Genomic DNA, 22,217 nt, shown 5'->3' on the forward strand with positions numbered 1-22,217 from the left:
CCTCGGTGGAGCCGAATTCAAAGCCACGGCCTCCAGGTGCGAGTCCCTCCGCGCTCAGGACGGCTTCGGGTCTCAGGAGACGCCCCAACAGGCCCTAAGCGGAGCGAGTGGGTGAGGGTGAGGGTGAGGGAGCTCCGTGCCCGGGTCACAAGCAGGCCCGGGCCCCGCGCGGGCTTGTCCCTCCGTTTCCCCCTTTCGGGCGGAGCCCAGGAGTTCTTTAAGTCGGCCACAGGTGGGGACAGGAACAGCTAGGGGCACTCCAAGGCTCGGGCAGGAGGCGGGGCGAGGGAGGACAACCAGACGGGAGCACTGACAGACGGGAGGACGCTCAGTTAGGCGGGCGAACGCACAGACGAACGGACGGACAGACGGAGGAAGCAGGGTTAGCGGAGGAGGGGAGGGGAGAGAGAGAGGAGAGGCAGGGCCGGAGGGAGGGGGAAAGGAGAGGGGGAGGGGAAAAAGGAGGAGGGGGAGGGAGGAGGAGAAAAGGGAGGAGAAGAGAAGAGAGCCTCTGCCAGGAAGAGGAGAGAAACTGCCTCCGACAGTCCGTCCGTCCGTCAGTCTCTACCTCGGTCCAGCCGGGCAGAGCGTTGTGTGCCATTCTCCGAGTCCCATGAGCAGCCCGGGGGGCAGCCCGCTCTCTGTAGCCCGCCCGCAAGTTGCCCCCGCCAGCCCCCCAAGATGATGAAGAGGCAGCTTAATCGGATGCGGCTGCAGCTGTCCCAGACCGGGGGCTCGGCACGGTGAGTGCGGCTTGGGCCGGGGGGACGGTGGGGGGCTACGCGAGCGCGCGCGTGTGCGTGTCTTGGGGTGGGGGTGGGCTTCGGTATCAGGACTGAGAACTCCCGGGCTTCAGTCCCAGCCAGCACCACCCCCAAGCCCCAACTTGGCTTGGAAGCTCTTCCCTTAAGTTTGCTTTCTCTTTCGACCCTTCCCCCCACCCAAAAGAGGGCCTCCTGGGAAGGGAATTCTCGTGAGGTGAGGCCCCAGACCTCCCCCATCCCAACCCTTCCAAGCGAAGGAAGGATTTGGAGTCCCCGGCCCATCCCCCCAAGATGTTAGGGAAGGGGATCTGGTCTGCTTGGGAAGAGGGGGAATCTCCACCCATGGAGGAGGGGCCTTGAAGTTGGATGGAGGGGACTGGGAACCGAGTGCCTTAACTAGGAGGGACTTTAGAACTTTGGAGGTCAGAGTTAGGAGGGGCCTTGGCTCTGAAAATCTTAGAACTACAAAAGAAACCAGAACATCGAGTATGGAGCAGCCTAGGGCCTCCCAGCGTGGATTGGGAGAGCTGGGAGAGGTCTTAGAAAAAGGAACTTCAGAATTGGGAGCCTTAGAACTTGGCAGGTCAGAGCGGGGAGGACCCTTAGGAAAGAGATGTCAAAACTGAGAGGTCCCTTAGAACAGTGGATTTCAGAACCTGAAGGGTTCTTAGAACGGAGGAAGTTACTTTTTTAGAGCTAACAGTTTAGATCACCTGGTTTAAGTCCCTCATTTACAACGCAGGAAATTAGGAACTGTTCCCTGAAGAGACCTCCCCTTCCCCTCCCCCCTCCAGGTTTCTGTAGTTAAGTTTTGGAGGGGAAGGTCAGAGACCAGACTGGCTAGCTTCTCACTCTGCCGGGGGATTCTGGGGCTAATTTTCTTCCTTCCCCACCCCCCATCCCCATACCCCTCCAGCTTCCATTATCCAGCTTGGCCCTTGTAAAGAATTTAAATTTCAGGATTTTTCCTGGAGAGGAAGAAGGAGATAAGACTGAGACCTCAGGGAGGGTAGGGAGGGGAAGAAGAGAAGGGTCTGGCCTGATCACAGCTCCCTGGAGAGAATGACTCCTGGGGGACTTCTTAAGAGCGCTAAAAAGCCATCCATGTGTTGCTTTTCCCATATGTCTGCTTTTCCTGTCTCTTCCCCACCCCCACTCCTCTCAGGATTTTAAAACTCGGAATTCTTTGCTTTTCCCAGGGTCAGGTAAAAATCCAGCCCCATTCCCAAGGCCTAAGTTTTTAAACATCTGCTTCACAAAAACCAAAACCAGATGGTCTTGCCCTGATTCCCTTGCCATCTCCTCCTTGACCCCCTCCCTCCCCATCCCCATCTCCTCATGGAACCTAGAATTTCCCTCTCACATTTTGGGAGGAAATGACTGGGAACCAGAATACCTGGTTTGTAATCCTGTCTCAGTTACCTGTGAGCCATTGGACAAGTCACCTCTCTGGATCACAAGTTCCTCATCCTTCAACTGAAGGATGGAGGTTGGACTCGATGATGTTCTGGAATCCTACAATTCTGACTTCAGTCTGCATTATGGGCTGTTCTGGAGGAGCAGGGATGAGGGGAGAAGTGAGGAGAGGGATCCGAATTTCAAGCTGACAGGGACCTTCGAGGCTATGGAAGCTTTTCCCCCTTCCCTCCCCTTTTTTCCCCAAAGAAGGAAACTGAGACATAGAGGGGAAGTGATTTAGAATCATAACTTTAGAGCTGAGAGACTTCAGGGACCAGCTAGCCCAATCCGCTCATTTTACCGAAGATGCTGAGACCGTAAAAAAAATGAAATGATTTATGACTAGAGGAGCATAGATAAAGGAGCTAGAAGGGACTTCCAAAGCCATTTTACAGATAAGACAATTGAGACTATAGGCATGTTGGTCAAGAGCACAGAGACAACAATCAGAATTCTCTGATGACAAATCCAATCAGTTCTCATGTTTTTCACCGTTTCTTATATCCCAAACTGAAACCCCGTGAATCTTTCTCCCTAGATGTCTCCCCCTCTCCCTGATGTCTCCCCCTCCTCCTGATGTCTCCCCCTCCCTCTGATGACTCCCTCCCTCCCATATCTCCCTCTTTATTTTACTCGGGACTTTATTCCGGCTGTTCCCTATCATGGCAGCCCTCACCGGTTTGGTCTGGGGCCCCTGAAGAGCTCTTCCTGCTGCCCTGCCCCACGCTCTCAGGTGCAGCTCTGGGTGGAGAAGGAAGCGGCTGACTTTGGATTCCCAGCTGCTTTGGAATGTGCTCTGGCTGGAGGGGTGTGGGGTAGAATGGGTGAGAGACAGGAATGAATAGCTGGATGAGGACAGGCAGGGATCCTTCCTGGGAGGCCCCGTCGGCTGGGGGTCCTGTCCTCTCCATCCTCAGCTCCGAGTCGGTCACCCCGAAGTGTCCCCCCAAGTCCAGACTTGGCAACTGGTTACGGGATCATTGATTTGAGAACTTTGACGGGTCTCGGAGGACAGCTAGCTCAACTGCTCAGTTACAGGAACCGGGGCACAGATACGGTCAGAGACTTGACCTGGATCAGAGATATCATGACCTATGACTTTAATCTAGATTTTCCTTACTCCAAGTGCCTTATGTCACGATGTCCATCAGGGAGTTCTGGGGAAGCAGGAGAAAGTAGGTTGAGTAGAGAGGCCTCCACCCTCAACCAGTCTCTGTCCCCCACAGTGTCCAAGAGACTGCTGAATTTCTGAGCGAGGACCTGCTCCAGGTAAGGACGTGGGCTCCAGCAGAGTGGCGAGAGGCAGGCCCGTACAGGAGTTGGGAAGGAGAAGGGAGGTGGCCAAGTGGGTGCTATGAGTCACCAGAACCTCCTGGACTGGATTTCCCTTCGAAGGAAGATGTCACCCTGGGGAAAATAGGGAGTAAATGGAAGGGAAGTGTCCTTGAAGGAGGACCTAGTATTGGGTATGTGGCAGGAGATTACCAGGGGAGGGGGAGGAAAAGGGAAACCAGTCAATGCATGGATAAACATTTATTAAGCACCTACTGTATGCCAGGTGCTATGTTAAATTTTGGGGATATAAAAAGAGAGAGAAGATACTCTGCCCTCAAGAAGTTTACACTGTAACTAGAACTGTAAGGGGAGAACACAGGCCCCATCCTGTGAGCACTTCTCCCTCTGGGCCTCTTTCTGCCACCTTCAGGTAGAACAGAGGCTAGAGCCAGCCAAGCGGGCTGCTCACAATGTCCACAAGAGGCTGCAGGCCTGCTTACAGGGCCAGAGTGGGGCAGACATGGAGAAGCGTGTGGTGAGTAACCACGGAACCCTTTTCTTGGTTTGGGGGTGGGTGGGTAGGGGAGAGAGCCGACTTCAGAGGGGGAGAGCGATAGGAACTAACGTCAGGGGATGGTAGAGCCCAAGCCACAAGAGGCCTTGGAATCCAATCTCCTCATTTTACAGATGAGGAAACTGAGGTTCAAGGAGTTAATGACTTGTTTTTAAGGTCACAGAGAAAGGAAATGTCAGAAGTTCCTCAGACTTTAGATCCTATGATCTTTTCCTTGGGACCTTCCTCCCATTCTTTGCTTCCGGCAAAAGAACTCTCTTTCCCCTGTTCTGCCATACTCCAAATACCCAAATTGAGTTCTGTGATATTCAGCAAGCACTTACTAAGTGCCAGGTATCATACAGACAGAATGCTGGGGTTACAAAGACACATAAAGCAAGCTTCTAGGCCCAGGGGCTTGTTTTCTTATCTGTAGAATGAGGGGGTTGGACTGAGATCCTTTCTAGCTCCAGGATATGTGATCCTGAGATCCTTCCCACTGTACCAAGCTGAGAAGTGAGGGTATTGGAAAAGGCTCGCTTTGGGGGATTCTTAAGGGGTAGAGATAAGAGAGGGTACTTCAGGTGTCTGAGTAGCTTGTGCATAGTAGGGAGAGACGCAATCTGAGGGTCAGAAGGAAAGACAGTCTGTCTGGAAAGTAGCGTGTGTAAGGGGGGAGTACTTTAGTGTTCAGTCTGAAAGGTAGACTAAAGGCAGACTGGATGGCTTGAAAGGCCCAAAGGAGGAGTCCGTATCTAAGGCAAAAGGGAGCTACTGCAAGCTTTCTCTTGAGCAGCAGAGTAATACGTATTATTGAGTATTGGGACTATTCATTTGGCAGCTATGTGGACAGTGGAGTGGAGTGTCATGTTAACAAGCATTTATCAAACACCTTACTAAGTACTGGGAGATAAGGAAAGCAAAAAACAAAACAAAATAAGCAAAAACAACAAAAAACCTCCAACTCAACCCAGCCTCAAAATGTTTACAAAGTGTTAGAAAATGTTTTGGAGATTACTATTCTTGATTAGACTAAATAAAAAACAGGAGCAGCCAGGTGGGACAGTGGATTGAACCCCTTTCCTGGAGTTAGGAAGGCCTGAGTTCAAATTGGATCTCACATTTAACTGGCTATGTGATCCTGAGCAAATCGCTTAATCCCAGTTAAGTGCCTCAAAAACAAACAAAAAAAGGATTGTTAATCCCCTGTCCCACCTCGCCCAGATCCTGCCACCCTAGCATGTTTCCTTCCCAACATGCCCTGCAAGCCTCCCTCCACCTTTCCCGTGGGCTGACTGATAGAAAAAGCCTTGCATGGGAAATCAGAACATCTGGGTATCGGTCCCACCTCTACCACTGGACAACCTACTTGGGCTCCCCGATCCTCGGTTTTTCACCTGCAAAATGAGGGTTATAATAATGTAGTAATGGCCACAATCCCCAAATCCCCAGCCAGTGGGATATTCGGCCTCTGCCTGGAGACCTCCAGGGATGGAGAACTAACTCCCTGCCCCTGGAGGCAGCCAACTCCACTTTGATTAATTCCTAGGAATTTTTTTCCTTATATGGAGTCCAAATCTGACTCTCTCGGCCACAGTCCCCATTGGCCTGCCCCCTCGATCCTGCTTCTGCCTTCGGGGGCCAAGCAGAGAAGGATAAGCCTTTTTCCCCACGACAACCCTCAGCTACTTGAAAAGAGCTGTCCCATCTCGCTTGTCCCCCACTCTAATGCTTTACTTTTCCTCAGATACTATCTCATCTCTGACTTTATCCTCCTGTTCCTTTCCTCCTCCCTCAGAGGGTATTGTGAAGGCTCTAAGAATGCAGACTTGTTTTGGAAAGTAAGAAGCACTGGAAAAATAAAAATGCATTATTCAATGTTGAACAGATGTATTTCTAGCACATATGTTTCTGGGCTTTTTTCACATATATCCCATTCTTCATTTTGTGTGAGACATCCCCGGGGCTAGGGGCGGTAGAAAGAACACTGTCTCAGGAGAATCTTACAATTACAAGGGAATTCTTACATTTATCATCCTTGTGACTTTGGACAAGTCTCCAGGGTCTCCACCTGTAAAGTGAGGGGATTGGTCAGATTGACCTCTGGAATCCCTCCCAGCTATGGATCCCTAGATCTGGGATCCCTTGGAGGACCTAGACTAGCTCTGGGCTCGGTCTTTGGTGGATGAGACTAGCTCTCAGCCCCTCACCTCTCCTTTTTGGCTCTGCAGAAAAAATTGCCACTCATGTCCCTATCCCACACAATGGCTGAGAGCATCAAAGAGTTGGATGCGGAGTCTAGCATGGGGTAAGTGAACTGGGGAGGGATTAGCTCATGGAATTCCAAAAGTTACCCCCCTCCAGATGGGCAGAGAATGGGCCAAGATGAGAGGGTTCCCTTCTAGTGGAGAAGAAGAACAGGGCTGAGGTGGTCTGTTTCCTTCCCCCCGCCCCACAATGGGATGGAGAACTGGGGTTGGGGGGATGCCCAAAAGGAAGAAAGGGGTCTCAATCTGAATGTGATCACTTGATCCCCATAGGAAGGCTTTAGAGATGAGCTGTTCCATCCAAAGTCAGCTAGCTCGCGTCTTGGCGGAGTTTGAGATGGCCCTGGAGAGAGATGTCCTTCAGCCCCTCAATAGGCTGAGTGAGGTAATCATTGTTATCTTGACCAAGCCATGCTGTCAGTTTTGCTAAAGATTTTACATGTATTATAGTGATAAGACCCACCAAAGTCATACTCCCAGGCTTCATAGTAACCTAGAAATGATTCTGGCTACAAAAGGCTCTGCTACTAGATCTGATCAAGCTGGAAAGGCTTTGAGAAGCCTTTCTGAGGACTTGCCTAGTCAATTATTAGAAGGCTTTTCCCCCAGGGTTCTGATCCCCAGATGATGAATTCATTGCTAAGTGTAACCCCTAAATTAATGATATTAATTAACACAAATTAATATCATTAATGTTATAATTGTCACTTAGTTCTTTTAAAATATTATTAATACCTTTTGTTTTTTCATCATATATTTTTTCACTACATCTTCATTATCTCAGAGATCCAACTTTAACAGATCATTTCATTTTTCCTCCTTTGTCAACTGATGGGATGGAATGACTTCTAAAGTTCCTCCAGCTCTAAATATATGAGCCAGTTAACAAAGAAGAAAGATTGGAAAAAATTAGTTTTGGTAAAAATCATCCAACATATCAACCAAGTATAACATCATAGGGGCAGCCAGGTGGCTCCGTGGATAGAACACTGGCCCCTGGGGTCAGGAAGACCTGACTTCAAATCTAGGCTCAGACATTTGAATCTTACTAGCTGTGTGATCCTGGATGAGTTGCTCAACATCTGTCTGCGTGATATTTCTTCATTTGCAATATGGACATGATAATAGCACTTCCCAGGTGGTTGAGAATATTTGTAATGCTCTTTGCAAACCCTAAAGCCTATATTAGTGCTTTTACTTTTATTCAGAAGTTATACTTCCAGACTATAGCTCCAAGGTGTCAAAAATTATAAAGCTTCAACTATATTAAAATATTTATAACTGTACTTTTTATAGTAACAAAGAACTAGAATCTGAGGAGATTCTTCTTCCCTAACTTCTACTAAAATATGACTAAAATGGTGACACTTGATTTTAATGAAATGTTGCCATGCCATAGGAATTGATGGCCATAAATAACTCAGCCTGATTTATATGAACTGATGTAAATTCGTGAAAACAATATGTATGATGATCAAAATGCTGTAAAATGAAAGAAGAAAAGGGACCCAAACTGAATTGTGCAATTATAATGGGTCCCAAAGAAGATATGAGACAAAGCCTTACCTTCTCTCTTCTTTGTAAGGGCAGGGACTGTGGGCCTGGACTATTCCTATACTGTGTGATTTAATTGACATATTAGTTGGTTTTGTTCGATTATTTATTTATTTATTTTTTAAAAACTCTTTGTTAAAATGAATCTCTGGGTAATGGAAGGATGAGATGGTTTCATATCTTTTACATTCAGATGTCAAAGTGATTTAAAAACAAAAGACTGGCAAAGAAGAGAAAGTTATTTGTTTACTGATAAATGGATGATTTACCTAATGGGGAAAACCCCAAAGAATTGGCAAATAAACAAATTGAGATAGAATCAATTTTAGTGAAGTTGTCATTTACTTTTTATTTTATTATTATACTTTTTATTGACAGAACATATGCACAGGTAATTTTTTACAACATTATCCCTTGCACTCACTTGTGTTCCAACTTTTCCCTTCCCTCCTTCTACCCCTTCCCCTAGATGGCAGACAGTCTCATACATGTTAAATATGTTATAGTATATCCTAGATGATGTCATTTATGTTTGTCCATCTCGGGAGCAAGGAGTCAGCCCATATTCACATCTCAACTCCATAACTTCCTTGTCTTCTCTGATGTTCTATTTTCTTTTTCTGTGAAAATCAACCGAAAATCCCCTTCCTTACCCTGGGTCTATGCCTTTTATCTAATCCATCAGGAGGAGCTTCCATCCATTCTCAAGCACAAAAAAAACCTTCAGAAATTGGTATTAGACTGGAATGCCCTGAAAAGCAGGTGAGTGGGTGGAGTTGACTTGGGTTTGGACCCATAAATTAGGTGACTCGTGTCGAACTGTGTATCTGGTGGGCTCTGGGATCAGAGCAGGGTCCCTTTTCCCTGCTCACTCTGCTCTATTTCCCAGCCACAGGCCATATCCTTGATACTACCCTGGGCATCCTTCCTCTGACTGGAGGGGACCTAGGGGGACCACCCTCCAACAAGGGTCTGTTCTGCCGATAAGTCCTTCCTATTGTCCTAAAAGACAGTAGACCACCTTTCCAGACAAAGGGCAAGGCATTTTAAAAGTATGTGTACATCCTTCTGTGCACACGTGTGCTTATGTGTGTGTGTGAATGCAGGTGTAGTCATGAGCACATGTATGTACAAGCATGCTATTATATACTCCCGAGTGTGCGCTTGTATGTTATATAATCATCCAGAGATTTGTCAGTGTTTTGTGCAGATGTGTTGCATGAGAACATCTCATGTGTTATCGATTATACATGCATATACATATGTACTGTAGAACTGAGAGCATGTGCAAGCTGTGTGGACTAGTATATGCATGGGTGTGCTCACCAGGTGAACACCTGCACACACCTGTTTCTGTGTGCCACGTGTAAGCATGTATACACCGTGACACGAACATGACTAAGCCATACATGGTGCCATCTTAGCAAAAGCTCTGCGGCAAATCACTTCCTGTCCCTAAGTCTGCTTTTTCCTCTTGAAAACAACGATGGTTATAATGAAATTCATGCCAGCCCCCGTCTCTGTTGTCTTTGGAGGCTGAGCCAGCGCTTTGGGGAGGCTTCCCAATTCTCCGGGGAGGTGGATATAACCGGGGCGGCTCACCCCTCGTTGCTGGAGGGTCAGAACCTTGCTTTGTAAGCTTCCTGATGTCCGTCTCGGCGGCCGACATTTGTGTAGCCTTGCAGGTCTGGCTGCTGCCTTGGGTAGGCATGAGGGGGATAGTCTAAAGAAGGAGGTTCAGAGAGGCTAATTAATCGCTCAGTCACACATACAGCTAGGAAGTCTGGGAGGTTTCCTCTCCAGACAGATACACCTGAAATGTGGAATCTCTGAGAGGATGCTATTAAAATTGCCTGCGTGTGTGGGATGGCGAGCATCTATCCTCATGCTTGTGTCTTGTACCCCGGGGGGGTTTGTGTTTGGGGGCCTAGGATGAGCTTGTCAATTGGAGAGCCAGACCCTCTGGGTCCCCGAAGGGAGGCTTTATCCGCATTTTGCTTCTTGGAGACTATGAGGGCATCTGATCTAAGTATCCCTTAGGAGAAGGCTCTAACTAGACTGTGCTCAGGGCTCACAAGGGGACATCTGGCCCTCTCTGTCCCCTAGACCATCTCCCCGAAGCCACAAGGGGACGTCTGGTCCTCTATATCCCTAGGGGGAAGGCTCTAACCTGGCCTTACTTCTCAGAGGCCACAAGGGGGCGTCTGGCTCTATGTCCCTTAAGGGGAAGGTTCTAAGGAGGCTGTGCTTTGTAGAGAGCGCCATGGGGCGCCCATGCGCACATCCCTTTCCTAGCTAAGTTAATACTCAAGTGACTTCATTTGCATTGGGACTCCAGGATTCCTTGTAAGCTGTCAGAAACCCAGATGACTTGAGGAAGGGTGCAGAGGGGAGGAGATTGGTCATTGTGTCTTTTTCCTCTCGGACCCCTTCTCCAGGCTCAGTCAGATGGCCAAAAATTCAAGCCTCGGGCCCGGTGTCGGGGGTCCTGGGGGTCACAACCCCATAACCAATAAGCTGGAGACCTTGAAGGAAGAAGAAGAAGAACTGAAGAAGAAGGTAGAGCAGTCCAAGGTGAGGACTTCGGAGGTTCCATGGCTCTTGTTGGAGAACTCTAAGAGGAAATTAGTCCTACCCATCTCTGAGCCTGTTTCCTCCTATGTAAAATCAAGAGAACTCTTTTTTTTTTTTTCATTCACTACCTAGGAATACATGGGGAACTAATTTTAAAATACAATTATAAAAATATTTTTAAAAAACTAAAACAAGTTTAGAGTCTCTGAATAAGAACCCTTAATCTAGAGCTAAAAGGAACTTTAGAAATTTAATCTAATTCAACCTTCCCATTTTACAAGTGAAGAAACTGAGACCTGAGAAGGGATGTGGTCTCATGGGTAACAATTGACAGAGGCAGGATTTGAATCCAGTCCCTTTGCCTCCAAATCTTAACTCCTCTCTACTGTGTACCATTACCCTCAAGGTAGTAACCATGAGAGGAATAATTTGAATCCAGGTCATCTCTCTTCAGAACAGCCTTTCTTAACCATTAAACCTAACGATATTCCATTAGGCTTTAAGGTTTGCTAAATTTTTTCTCTCCATTCTCCTGTTCGATCTTCCCAATAATCTTGTGAAGTAGGAGCTATTCTTGTTCCCATTTTACAGAGGAGGAAACTGAAGTCTGGAAAGGTTATATCACTTTTAGTCAGGCAAAAGATAGTTCCTATCCTTGAAGAGCTTCCCGAATCATGGAGAAGTAGCCAGGGTCACACAGTTAAGTGCCTTAAGTTTAAGACTCTGGTCTTCCTGACTTCAAATCCAGTGTTCTATTCAGTAGACCTCAATGTCTCTCAAAGTGCCCACAATGACAAAATGATACCTCTTTCAACTCATCTTAAGAATTTATTAAACTTACATATTATTATGTGCAAGACACTGGAATGGACATAAAGTGATTTGTCCAAAGTTGAATAGAAGGGAGTTAGTTCAAATTAACCTGTATTTATTTAGTGCCTACTATATGCCGGGTCTTGTGCCACATCTTGGGAATAGAGAAATCAGAACAAAGTAGTTACGGTCTGCAAAGAGCTTATAGTCTTCTGTTGAAGTGGGGTGGTCATCGTGGGGGCCATCTTGGCTCTCAAACAAGGGGCAGGTTCAGGAAGAAGGGATTGGGGGAAGGGGGAAGGAAGAGAGGGACTGACCCTAGAGCTATTTGGAACCCTGCTGCATCTCTCCTAGGATGAATATCTGTCAGATCTGTATCACTTTGCTACAAAGGAAGACAGCTACGCAAATTACTTCATCACTGTAAGAATCCCCCATCCTTCCCCCAGGGGCTGTTATCAGAATGGTGGAGAGAGTCCTGAGGGCAGTAGGGTGGGAAAGGCAGCTGCTTCCTAGCAGAGGAGCCCTGGAGGAGGGAAGACATAGAGGGTACCCAGAGGCCTCCCAGTTGGAAGAGAAAGGAGTCTACAAAGTTCCCATTTTCCCATCAGGGGTCAGTGACCTTCTTTCTTCATTGTTGGAGGCCTCCCACTCTGGGACCTCCCAGGATTGGGTTAGAAGAGGTGGGAGAGGAGCTCTGACAGGGAAATCCCCAACTTCTGGGCCTCTAAGAGTCACCCTATAGCCTTCCTCTCAAGCCCCTTATCTTGCTTCTCTCACACAGCTTCTGGAGCTGCAGGCTAGTTACCACCGTAAATCCTTAAGTTCACTGGATTCGGCATTGGCTGAGCTGAAGGAGAGCCATGGCCACACAGGTATTGCTGGTAGAGGTTAGTCCCTTCCTGACCCTGTCCAAGGTGCTGGAGATTATAAGGAGTTCACCACTCGGACTTCTTCCCTTTAAGGCCTATGCGTCTCAACCAAGACACTTTCCACCCTTAATCTCAGTTTCCTCACAGCACAATAGGATAGGAATGGCGCTGGAGACCCACGAGCCGGCCTCAAATGCTGCTTCTTGAGAGCTTTTATACCCAGGAATAAAACCCAGCAGGGAGGGGAAGTTGAGTAAAATTAATGAACATAGCAAACAAATTTGACATTACATGAGATATAAAAAACTATCATCCTCATATCTGCTCCAAATAGCTCATAGAATGTGCCTTTTGTCACTCAGCAAGATGTCTGGCACCAAAAAGTCCCTTGATAAATTCTCATTGGATGCAAACAGATTGTTGAATTGCCCTTGAGCGTGTTTACGCCCGGGCTCTGTCCATGGTTCTGGAAAGACGGAGATAAAATGAGAGCAGTTCCTGCCCTCGGGTAGCTGTTATTTACTGGATAAATGAAAGGCAACATAGAACATATACATAGTATATGGTAAAGAAAACTGCTACAGACACTGGAGGAGGAATTATATGATATATTTTGTTTCTGAATCAACCAAGTGACATGAGATTTAAAATAAATGCTGAAAAAATAAACAAAAACCATATTCTCATTCTAAGTCTACTTAAAACTTGAAATTATGGGACTCCCTCATTTTCTGAATTTGCCATCCATTCTTCACATCGTCTCCTCCCTACCAGTTGCTTCCAAATTTCCAGACATTTTACATGGGCCCTTGACTAAGGGGAGGAAGGCCTGAGGTCCCCAGTGGTTGGTCAGTCTTATGTCTTGCCTCTGAGGCTGTTCTTTCAGAGGAGGGGAAGATGAGGTACTTCCTTCATCCTGTCTCATCTTTCTCCCACAGAGAGCGGCACCCGGGTGTTGGATGTCCCCTCCACCAAAGTGTACGGGGTGGCCCTGAGGACCCATCTGCAGGAGACGGGCCGGGACATTGCCTTGCCCCTGGAGGCCTGCATCTTGATGCTTTTGTCTGAAGGCATGAAGGAGGAGGTAAATGGGAAAAGGGCACCCGCAGAGATCACCTCACACCTGGGAGGGAATGGGAAAACCTTCTAGGTGGCAAAGTAAGGACACTTATCCCAAGTGGCAATGGAGAATTGCAGAAGGATTAGTTCTTAGTGGTTGATCCAGGGCAGCTAGGTGGCACAGTGGATAGCGGACCAGCCCTGAAATCAGGAGGACCCAAGTTCAAATCTGGTCTCAGACACTTGACACTTCTAGCTATGTGACCTTGGGCAAGTCACTTAACCCCAATTGCCTCAGAAAAAAAAAAGAGAGAGAGATTGATCCATCCAGCCCTGTCAGTTTACAGAGAAACTGAGGTCCAGAGAAGGGAAGGGGCTTGCCCAAAGCTGTAGATTGTGATCGAGCAGCAGGGATGAGATCAAACCCAGCTGACATGTTTATAAAGGCCTTTCATGTGCATCTCTCAGTAGCTCTTTGAGAGAATAGAGTAGGGCTTTTTCTACTGAAAGATCAGATGATCTGACCAAGGTCACACAGCAGATTAGTGACAGAATAGTCACTAAAATCTGGCTCTTCTGATACCTTCCTGCTACTGAAGTGAGCCACCTGCTGGCTGGTCACAATTGTTGGGAATCCTATCATATAGGTCCTCGGGTTAAAAACATGGTCCCCTGCTAATACAAATGTTTTAGAAAAGCTAAGCTATTATCAGTTGTTCCCACCTTAGTGTGAGTGGATATGTGAGATCTTTTTCTAAGTGTACAATCTCATGTGGGGAGGGTAGAAGGCATGTTGCCAACCTTAGAGGCTCGAGGGTGCAGGGAGAAGCTGCTTTTCATGGAGGGTTGGGGACAGGTTTTTGTTTCTCCCCATTCCCCTTGGCAGCTAGTCTCGCTCCTTGACTGGATTCACTTCTTTCCATCATCCATCTATTCTCCTCTTCCTCAGATCTAGGGATTCTATCAGCCCCTTAGCTCCCTTCCCCTTGGCCTCTTTGCCTCAATGGCCTTCAAAACCATGATTTTCTATTTCCCTAGGGCCTCTTCCGCCTGGCAGCAGGGGCCTCGGTGCTCAAGAGACTGAAGCAGGCCATGGCCCTCAACCCCAGCAGCTTGGAAGAATTCTGTTCAGACCCTCATGCTGTTGCTGGTACCAGAGCCCCAGGCTGGGCTGGCTATTAGATCACCTAGCTTCCCTGCCCTCCCCTCTCCTTCCCCCTCCTCCCCCTCCCTTCCCCTGCCCTCTCCTTCCCTCTCCCCTCCTCTTCCTTCCCCTCTCTTTTCTTTCCTCTCCTTCCCCTCTCCTTTCTTTCCTGCTCCCCTCCTCTCTCCTTTCTTTCCTCTCCCCTGCCTTCTCCTTTCTTTCTTTCCCCTCCCCTGCCCTCTCCTTTCTTTCCTTTCCCTTCCCTGCTCTCTCCTTTCTTTCTTTCCCCTCCCCTGCCCTCTCCTTTCTTTCCTTTCCCCTCCCCTGCCCTCTCCTTCCCCCTTCCCTGCCCTTCCCTTCTTCCCTCTCCCCTGCCCCCTTCTTTCTTTTTACCTTTTAGCTTTTACATCACGTTCATTTCCTAGGCTAGGCTACCCCTCCCTCCCCTCATCCTATGGACCATCCCTTATTATAAAAATGAAAAAGAAAGGCAGAGTGGGTGTGGGGAGGAGGGAAGGAAGTAACATTTAGCAAAAACTAACCAACAAAACAAGCAGACACAATAGGATGTGTATGTTGTATCTGGGGCATCCCTTCAGCGGAGGAGAGACAACACTTCGGTAATTTTGATATTGATTTCGGGAGTCCTCTGGCCTGAAAAACACTTAGCTTTCCAGTCGCTAATCCCACCAGTTAGTTCCATTCCTTCGGATGGAACATTTCCCCTGCTGTGAGCCAGTGAGAAGCTGCTGTAGAGCAGGCTTGAGGAGAGGTGGGCCCGAGCCGGAGATCCCGGGCTGAGGATTCTGGGCACAGCAATGACATTGCCTCTCTGCCTTCCTTCTCTCTTCAGGGGCCCTCAAGTCTTACCTCCGTGAGCTTCCCGAGCCTATCATGACATTTGAACTCTATGAGGATTGGATGAGAGCTGCCAAGTGAGTGAGGGCAAAAAACCAGTCCAGACAGAGTGAGTGAAGGAAGGTCGGCGTTCCAGTCTCCCTCCCCTCAGATGCTTCCTAGCTGGGGAGCCTCAGCAAAGAGGAACTGACCTCAATGGCATCGAAGTGCATTCTAGTTCCAAATCTATAAGTTTATAAAAATGAATAAGGAAGTTGGAGGCCTTCCCTTCACTGTGGCTTGCCCTGACCCAGAATCCCACTGTCTTTTTAAATTTGTGATCTTTCTTTCTGTTTCTAGTCTGAAGGATCCAATGGCCCGGCTTGAGGGCCTCCGAGAAGTATGTGGGAAACTGCCCCAGGAAAATCTCTGCAACCTGAGGTGGGTCCACAATGTAATCTGGTGATTAGGCTGAGTAGGGGCTGGGCTGGGGGGAGGAAGGGGGCGGGAGGGGACCAGGGCTCAGGGAAAGCCCATTCAAATCAGGAAGGAAAAGGACTTGAGTCAGGATTCCCTTCCCCTACTCTTCTCTCCCACCCAGGTACTTGATCAAGTTTCTAGCCAGGCTGGCCAAAGAGCAGGAGGTGAACAAGATGACTCCGAGCAACATCGCCATTGTCCTAGGGCCAAACCTGTTATGGCCACCCACAAGAGATGGGTAGGAGTCGAGAACATAGGAAACTTTGACCTAGAAGGGAGAACCTGACCAGGGAGGGACTTTAGCAGAGAATATTGGGATGTGGAATGTCAGAACTGGGAGGGACCTTAGAACAGGGGATGTTAGGTTTTTGAGTTTGGCAGTACCTGCTACATAGAGCCTTTCTTTTTCTTTCTTTCTTTCTTTTTTTTTGACTGAAGCAATTGGGATCAAGTGACTTGCCCAGGGTCACACAGCTAGGAAGTGTTAAGTGTTTGAGACCAGATTTGAACTCTGGTCCTCCTGACTTCAGGGCTGGTGCTCTATCTACTGCGCCACCTAGCTGCCCCTCTATAGCCTTTCTAAAATGGGATCTCTTCCAGATCATGGGATGGTATCAGAGGGAGGAAGACTTTAGTGGAGGCTAGGAATAGAGAGATTATTTGATTAAAGGCTTGAAGTCCCACCCTCCTCTGCCTCTTCAGAGTGTATTTGTGCTCAGGTGCCATCATCGCCCTGAGCCTTCCCTGACTAATGCTAACCTCCTCTCTCCTCTGCATCTCAGAGACCAGGCTCAGCTGGATGCAGCTTCGGTGTCCTCTATCCAGGTGGTAGGTGTGGTGGAGGCACTGATCCAGAATTCAGACGTCCTCTTCCCAGGAGGTGAGTGTGTATGTGTGTGTGTGTGTGTGTGTGTGTGCGCGCGCACGCGCGCTTGCACGCTCACAGGGCTTGTGTGCTCAGTCCACAGAAAAGTCGGGGAAATAGGATTATCCTAGTTGGAAGCAGAGAAGGGGTGGTAAGAACCAGCCCTTCAGCCCTTACATGATCCATTTCCTGGTGTGTGTGTGGGGGAAGAACTACTCTGCTCCCCCTTTTGTTCCTACTGGATCTTTTGCTCCTTCCCCAGCCTTCCAGATGTGGAGCCTGTCCCTGACCCAGTAGAGAGATTCTGAAGAATTGGAAGACAGAAATTAGCTTTAAACCCATCCCTTTGATGACAAACCTCAAAATTGAGTTCAAATAGAACTTAGTAATAAAAGTTATCATTTTTTAAAGCAAGAGAATTGAGTCAGGCAAAAAGACATGCTTAAGGAATGAATACTTAAGTCATATAAAAAAGACATGCATAAGAAATTATTTCTTGGGTGGTGCAATGGATAGCTCACCAGGCCTGAAGTTGGGAGAACGTGAGTTCAAATCTGGCCTCAGTCACTTAACACTTCCTAGCTGTTTGACTCTGGGCAAGTCACTTAACCCCAATTGCCTCAGCAAAAATAAATAAATTAATTAATTCTTATTTTTGGCTGAGGCATTTGGGGGCTAGAAAGCATTGAGTGTCGGCGTCCAGGTTTGCGATCAGGTCCTCCCGACTTCAGTGTCGGGGCTTTATCTGTTTCGATTCACTTAAGGAGTGAATTCTTAAAAAGGAGAGAGAAGTGATCACAAAAGACAAAATCAGTCATTTCAGTCCCGTGAAATTGGGAGACTTTGGCACTGACAAAGCCAATGAAGCTGGGTTAAACAGTAAGTTGGGAAGAAAAAGGTGTTCGTTGAATTCTGTTCAATCGGCTCTATCTTGGGAAGACTCTTGATCCCCCTCCTCTTCTTTTTGCAGATATCAATTTCAATGTCTCAGGCTTGTTTACTTCCCCCGCTATCCTGTATCAACCCCATCCCCAGGAACAGTTTTCGGACAGCCCCAAGTCGGAGGAATTCCCGGCTACTACCTCGCCCTCTCCGGTGGCTAAGGAAAGGTAAGAACATTTGGATTTCAAAATGGCCTTGGGGCCAGCTTGGGTCTTTGACAGTTTGGACCAAAACTTCTATCTCTTCCAACTCTAAGGATTCCTATTGGGGAACAGAGGGAGGTAGGAGAGATGACCTTGTGAGCTTCCTTTGTTTTATGCTGTCGGGCTATCCCCAAACATCTCCAGCCTCTCTTATTGGTGACGATATTCATCATCATCATCATCATAATGACAGCTAGCATTTATATAGCTCCACCAACATGCCATGTACTACGCTAAGTGCTCTACAAGTATCTCATTTAATTCTCAGAATGACCCTGTTTTTGTCCCTATCCTACAATTAAGGAAACAGAAATGAAATGCCTAGCCCAGATTCACACAGCTAGTGTCTGAGTGGATTTAAATCCGGAGGTTTTCTTGACTTTGAAGCCAGAAGACTACATACTGTAGCTGCCTCAGTGGTAGATAGGTGTTATTGTCCCATTGTTCTGAATTGTTTCAGGGCTGTTGGGAAATTTACATTACCTAAAAGTTAGTTGGAGAACAGTTGAGACTTGGGGTCTAAGAGTCACAGATCCTGACATAACTATAGAATCAGAGGATTGGGGGGGTTGGAAGTGGACCCCAGAGACCATTTAGGTTCAGTCTTTTCAATCCTATTCCAGTCCCACTTGGAGACCCCCAAGATTGCATATTCCCTTGCTCTCCAACTTTAGGCCCCCATGGTTTGAAGAATTGGGCAGGAATATCCAGGATAAATAGCCTAGGCATTTAAAACTTGTTTTGATTTAATGAATCCAGAGCTATTGAGATGTCCTGTCTCGGTTAAGTTCTAGAAACCTCAGTTTCCTCATCTGCAAAATGAGAAGATTGAAATACTTTGAGGTCCCTTCCAGTTTTATGTATGACCCTGCTTGCTGAGAAAGACTTCAACTTGAGAGCCGGGAGTTTCTTGGTATTCAGGAGACTCTTGGAAACCTGCCGTTAGGGTCCTTGTCTCTGGCCGAGACCTGTGTTCTCATCTCTCTCTCTATCCTTCAGTAAGGTAGAGTTGGAACCTCCCCCAAGGCCTGGCTCCCCAAAGTTCAGCAAGAACCCCACAGAAGCACCTGCATCAGTCGAGGATACGGCCCGAAAGAGTGAGTGTCCCTATGGCCAAGCCTTGGGGAGGTACCATGGGAAATGTGTCCTTGAGAACTAAGAGTTTTAGAGGCCGAGATCTTGATCAGAGATGGGGTTGGGACTGCTAAAGCCGAGTCTAGATGGAGACACGTGACACGAGCATATAAAACGAGAGAGAAACAAATACTCTTAAGAATAATGGCACGTCTGGGCTGAGTAGGACTTCAGAACAGAGGCTCCTTGACAGCCAAGGGCAGTTTCACTTCTATGGCATTCAGTGGGTTCTTAATCAATGCTTCTTGATTGACTGGAATAGAGGATGTCGGGCTGGGAGAGGCCTTTGTGTCAGGGAGCTTTGGGGCTGTAAAATATCTCATGCCAAAGCATGCAAAATGGGAGGAACCCTGAAAGCGCTTCTAGGCCACATGACCATCCAGAAGCCCACGGAAAACGATGTGCTCAAAGTCACGCTGGACTTTTGTCGGAGTCAGGACCAGAGCCAGGATTGTGGATGCTTGCCCCTGCATCCATCACCTCAGTGCTGGAGGGGCCACTGGTGTTGGGCCAAGGGCAGGGAGGCCAGAGTAGAACAGAATAGGAGCCAGATCTAGAGTGATGGCAAGACCAAGGTCAGAGATCAGGATGGGTATCTTTGGATCTCCAAGCTAAATTTCTTTCCCTCTGACTTTCTCTACAGCCAAACGCCCAGCCCCTGCCCGGCCCATGGTGCCACCACCTCAGGTCCTGAATCCTCGATCTTCGCCCCCAACCGTTCCCTCTACAGTTTCTCCCCCAACACAGCCTCAGCCCCAGCCCCAGTCCCAGTCCCAGTCCCAGTCTCAGTCCCAGCCTCAGCCCTCCACTCCAGGGAGTCCGGCTACTCCCAGGGCACTCCCCCGACGTCAGGCGGGCAGCAATATTAAGGCCCCCTCTGTGCCACCCCCGCTGCCTCCTCAACCTCCCCAGCCTGTTCGACGGCTGAGTCGACCCTCTCCTGCTTCTCCCAGTCCCCTCCTCACCCCCAGCACTGAGACTGAGGTCCCTGGGGAGGACAGCTGTGCCTCCCCAGGAGGGGGCACCACTCCTCCCCAGCCTCGGCCTAGAACTCTCGCCTCAGATACTGACTGAGCCAGAGGCGGTCTGACCGCCTCCATCCACCACAGTGCACTGCCCCTCCTCTTCTTCATTCCCCTGCCTCTTCTATTTTTCTGGGGTCCCTTTTCCCTCTGGCCCCATCCCATCTGGGAGCTCCGGTAACTCAGCCCTCAACTGCCCATGAGGATGGAAATCTCCCAGCCACAAGTGCCTCTGGCCCTTAGCCCCAGCTGGGCTGGTCCCGTGCCTTGGGAGCTGAGGAGGAGCCCTGGCCTTTGTACTCCCTGGTGACGCCCCTGGTTCTGGGCGTCCAGAGCCTCTCTCCCCATTGCCTGGCAGGGTCCAGTCAGGGAGGGAAAGAAAAGAATAACGGGGAGGGCCCTTACTTTGACTTTACTGGGAGAGCAACTCTTTTCCTTTCCCAGAAACGGTTTTTGATTTTGTTTTTGTCTTGCTATGGTTTGTAAGTTATTTTGGATTGAACTGGAGCACACTTAGTGTGCAGTCCACTGCTCCTCTTGTCTTCCAATTAAAGGTGATTATTGAGAACCAGAGTGGCAGCAGCTTCTGTCTCTGAGGGTCAGGCTTATTGTGGAACCAAGACAGGTCACGGTTTGTTTGCTCGCTGGATTCCTCCGGCTCCACAGCATCCCTGGCTGAGAGTTACGTGTTACACAGCCTGTTTGAACACTTCTGGTGATGGGGAGCTCACTGTCTCATAGTAACAGTACCGGCCAAGGACTTTACAAATATAGTCTCGGGACAACTCTGGGAGGTAGATGCTGTTATATTGAAGAACCCGAGGCGGCAGCAGTTAAGCAATTTTACTCCATCACATAGCTAGTGTCAGAGGTCATAGTTGAACTCATGTCTTGAGAGAGAGAGAAGGGAGAGTAGGGGAGAGAGGGGAAGAGGGGAGAAGAGGGTGGGAGGGGGAGGGAGAATAAGATGCAGATTACATAACCATTATTCTATATAGATACAATTATTGCCTTTCTTGGTATGTGTATATACAATGTATATCATATAGACATACAAAGTATATATGTGTATATATACACATATAAATATGTATATCTAAATATAGTATCTGTATACACAATATATATTATATAATGTGTATATACATTAAATATATAGGATGTGAGTTATAGGCATATATATATATATATGCATACATTACTTCCTTTGTACATTCACGGTTTGGTACAGTGCCTGCCACATTGTAGCCACCGTAGCAATGCTTATTCACTTCCCCTTCATCTCCACGCCGGGAAAGTTCCGGATTCTCACTGACGATGGGATCTAAATCCAACCAAACTTCCTAAGGGTCCCTCTTCAAGGAGAGCCACGTGGGCAGAAAGGAACGAGCCACCTCCTTTTCCCAATCCTTCCAGAGGCGGCCACGTAGCTCTGCCCACCCAAAGGCATTTTCCCGGGAAAAATCAGACCCTAGCCTAGCAACTACCTCTTCCTCGCTCCTCATTGGCCGCGGCATCCGCGGTTCTCGTTTATTATAGCCTTCTGGTTCTTATTGGATAGTTTCTCCTTCCAATCCGACCTCTAATAGGGGAAGTTTAACGTCAATCTCAGCTCAGGTCCAGCCTTAAGGACAAGCCCACGAGTAGCTGGGATTAGTCAGCTCCCTCGTTCGTCCTCTTAAAGTTTCTCCGATCTAAACTCGGGCCATCATCCCCAATCTCTCCGTCCCTGAGCTGCCACCTCGAGCCTCCCCTTCCTCAGTTCTGATTTCTCCTTCGGAGGAGACGCTAGTCACGGATTGGTCGGAGTTTTTGGTAAATATCCAAATTTGCTCCCCACAAAAATTACTTTTTTTTTTTTTTCCTATCGCCGCCATCGCCAATCCTTGGATTTCGGCTCACGCTGTGGCCTGAGTTCTCCCATACCGCGGCGCTCGCTTCCAGAGGGAGCGTCCAGTGGCGACCACAACTAAGCTAAAGAACGCTGTAGTTCCCGAAGAGTCTGGCCTCGTATCTGTCCATTGGTCAGTTTTACCATCAGTTTTGGCTTCGGTCCCGCCTCCCCTCGGGATGTAGGCTTCGGGAAAGTGCATCTTTCAGAGCCGGTTGGCCCGTTTTTCCATTGTAAGGATTATGGCTCCACCCACCTTCTTTCCTCTCCTAGCTCGCATCTTTGTTCGCCCTTTGGCTGTCACTTCGAGCCGTGTCCCCACCCCTTTCTGACACTCACTGCCCATTGGTCTCTTTCTTCGTCGAGGCCAGATTGTAGCCGTTCTGGAGCCCTCTAGGGAAATACTATTCATCCATTGGTTAGCTCTTTCAGTCCCCTGGGTCGATTGGTTCTTTTCTTTCCCCTTAGGCCTCTTAAGGCCTCTGCAGCTACTCAAGTGGAGGCTAGGAT

General features: G+C 48.3%; 1 protein-coding gene across 1 annotated transcript; it reads left to right on the forward strand.

Moving 5' to 3' along the window:
• The first annotated feature begins 480 nt into the window (after positions 1-480).
• Positions 481-20,389, forward strand: SH3BP1 (SH3 domain binding protein 1). Its single transcript, XM_051961874.1, has 18 exons — positions 481-743; positions 3,449-3,491; positions 3,928-4,032; positions 6,282-6,358; positions 6,591-6,702; positions 8,557-8,633; positions 10,310-10,445; positions 11,613-11,681; positions 12,043-12,133; positions 13,069-13,214; positions 14,228-14,339; positions 15,187-15,268; positions 15,531-15,611; positions 15,772-15,888; positions 16,433-16,530; positions 17,486-17,624; positions 18,660-18,757; positions 19,438-20,389. The coding sequence occupies exons 1-18, from the start codon at positions 682-684 to the stop codon at positions 19,866-19,868; spliced, it is 2,076 nt and encodes a 691-aa protein (XP_051817834.1). The 5' UTR covers positions 481-681; the 3' UTR covers positions 19,869-20,389.
• The last annotated feature ends 1,828 nt before the right edge of the window (positions 20,390-22,217 follow it).

The sequence above is a fragment of the Antechinus flavipes genome, chromosome 5 (assembly GCF_016432865.1).
Source record: "Antechinus flavipes isolate AdamAnt ecotype Samford, QLD, Australia chromosome 5, AdamAnt_v2, whole genome shotgun sequence".
NCBI lineage: Eukaryota > Metazoa > Chordata > Mammalia > Dasyuromorphia > Dasyuridae > Antechinus > Antechinus flavipes.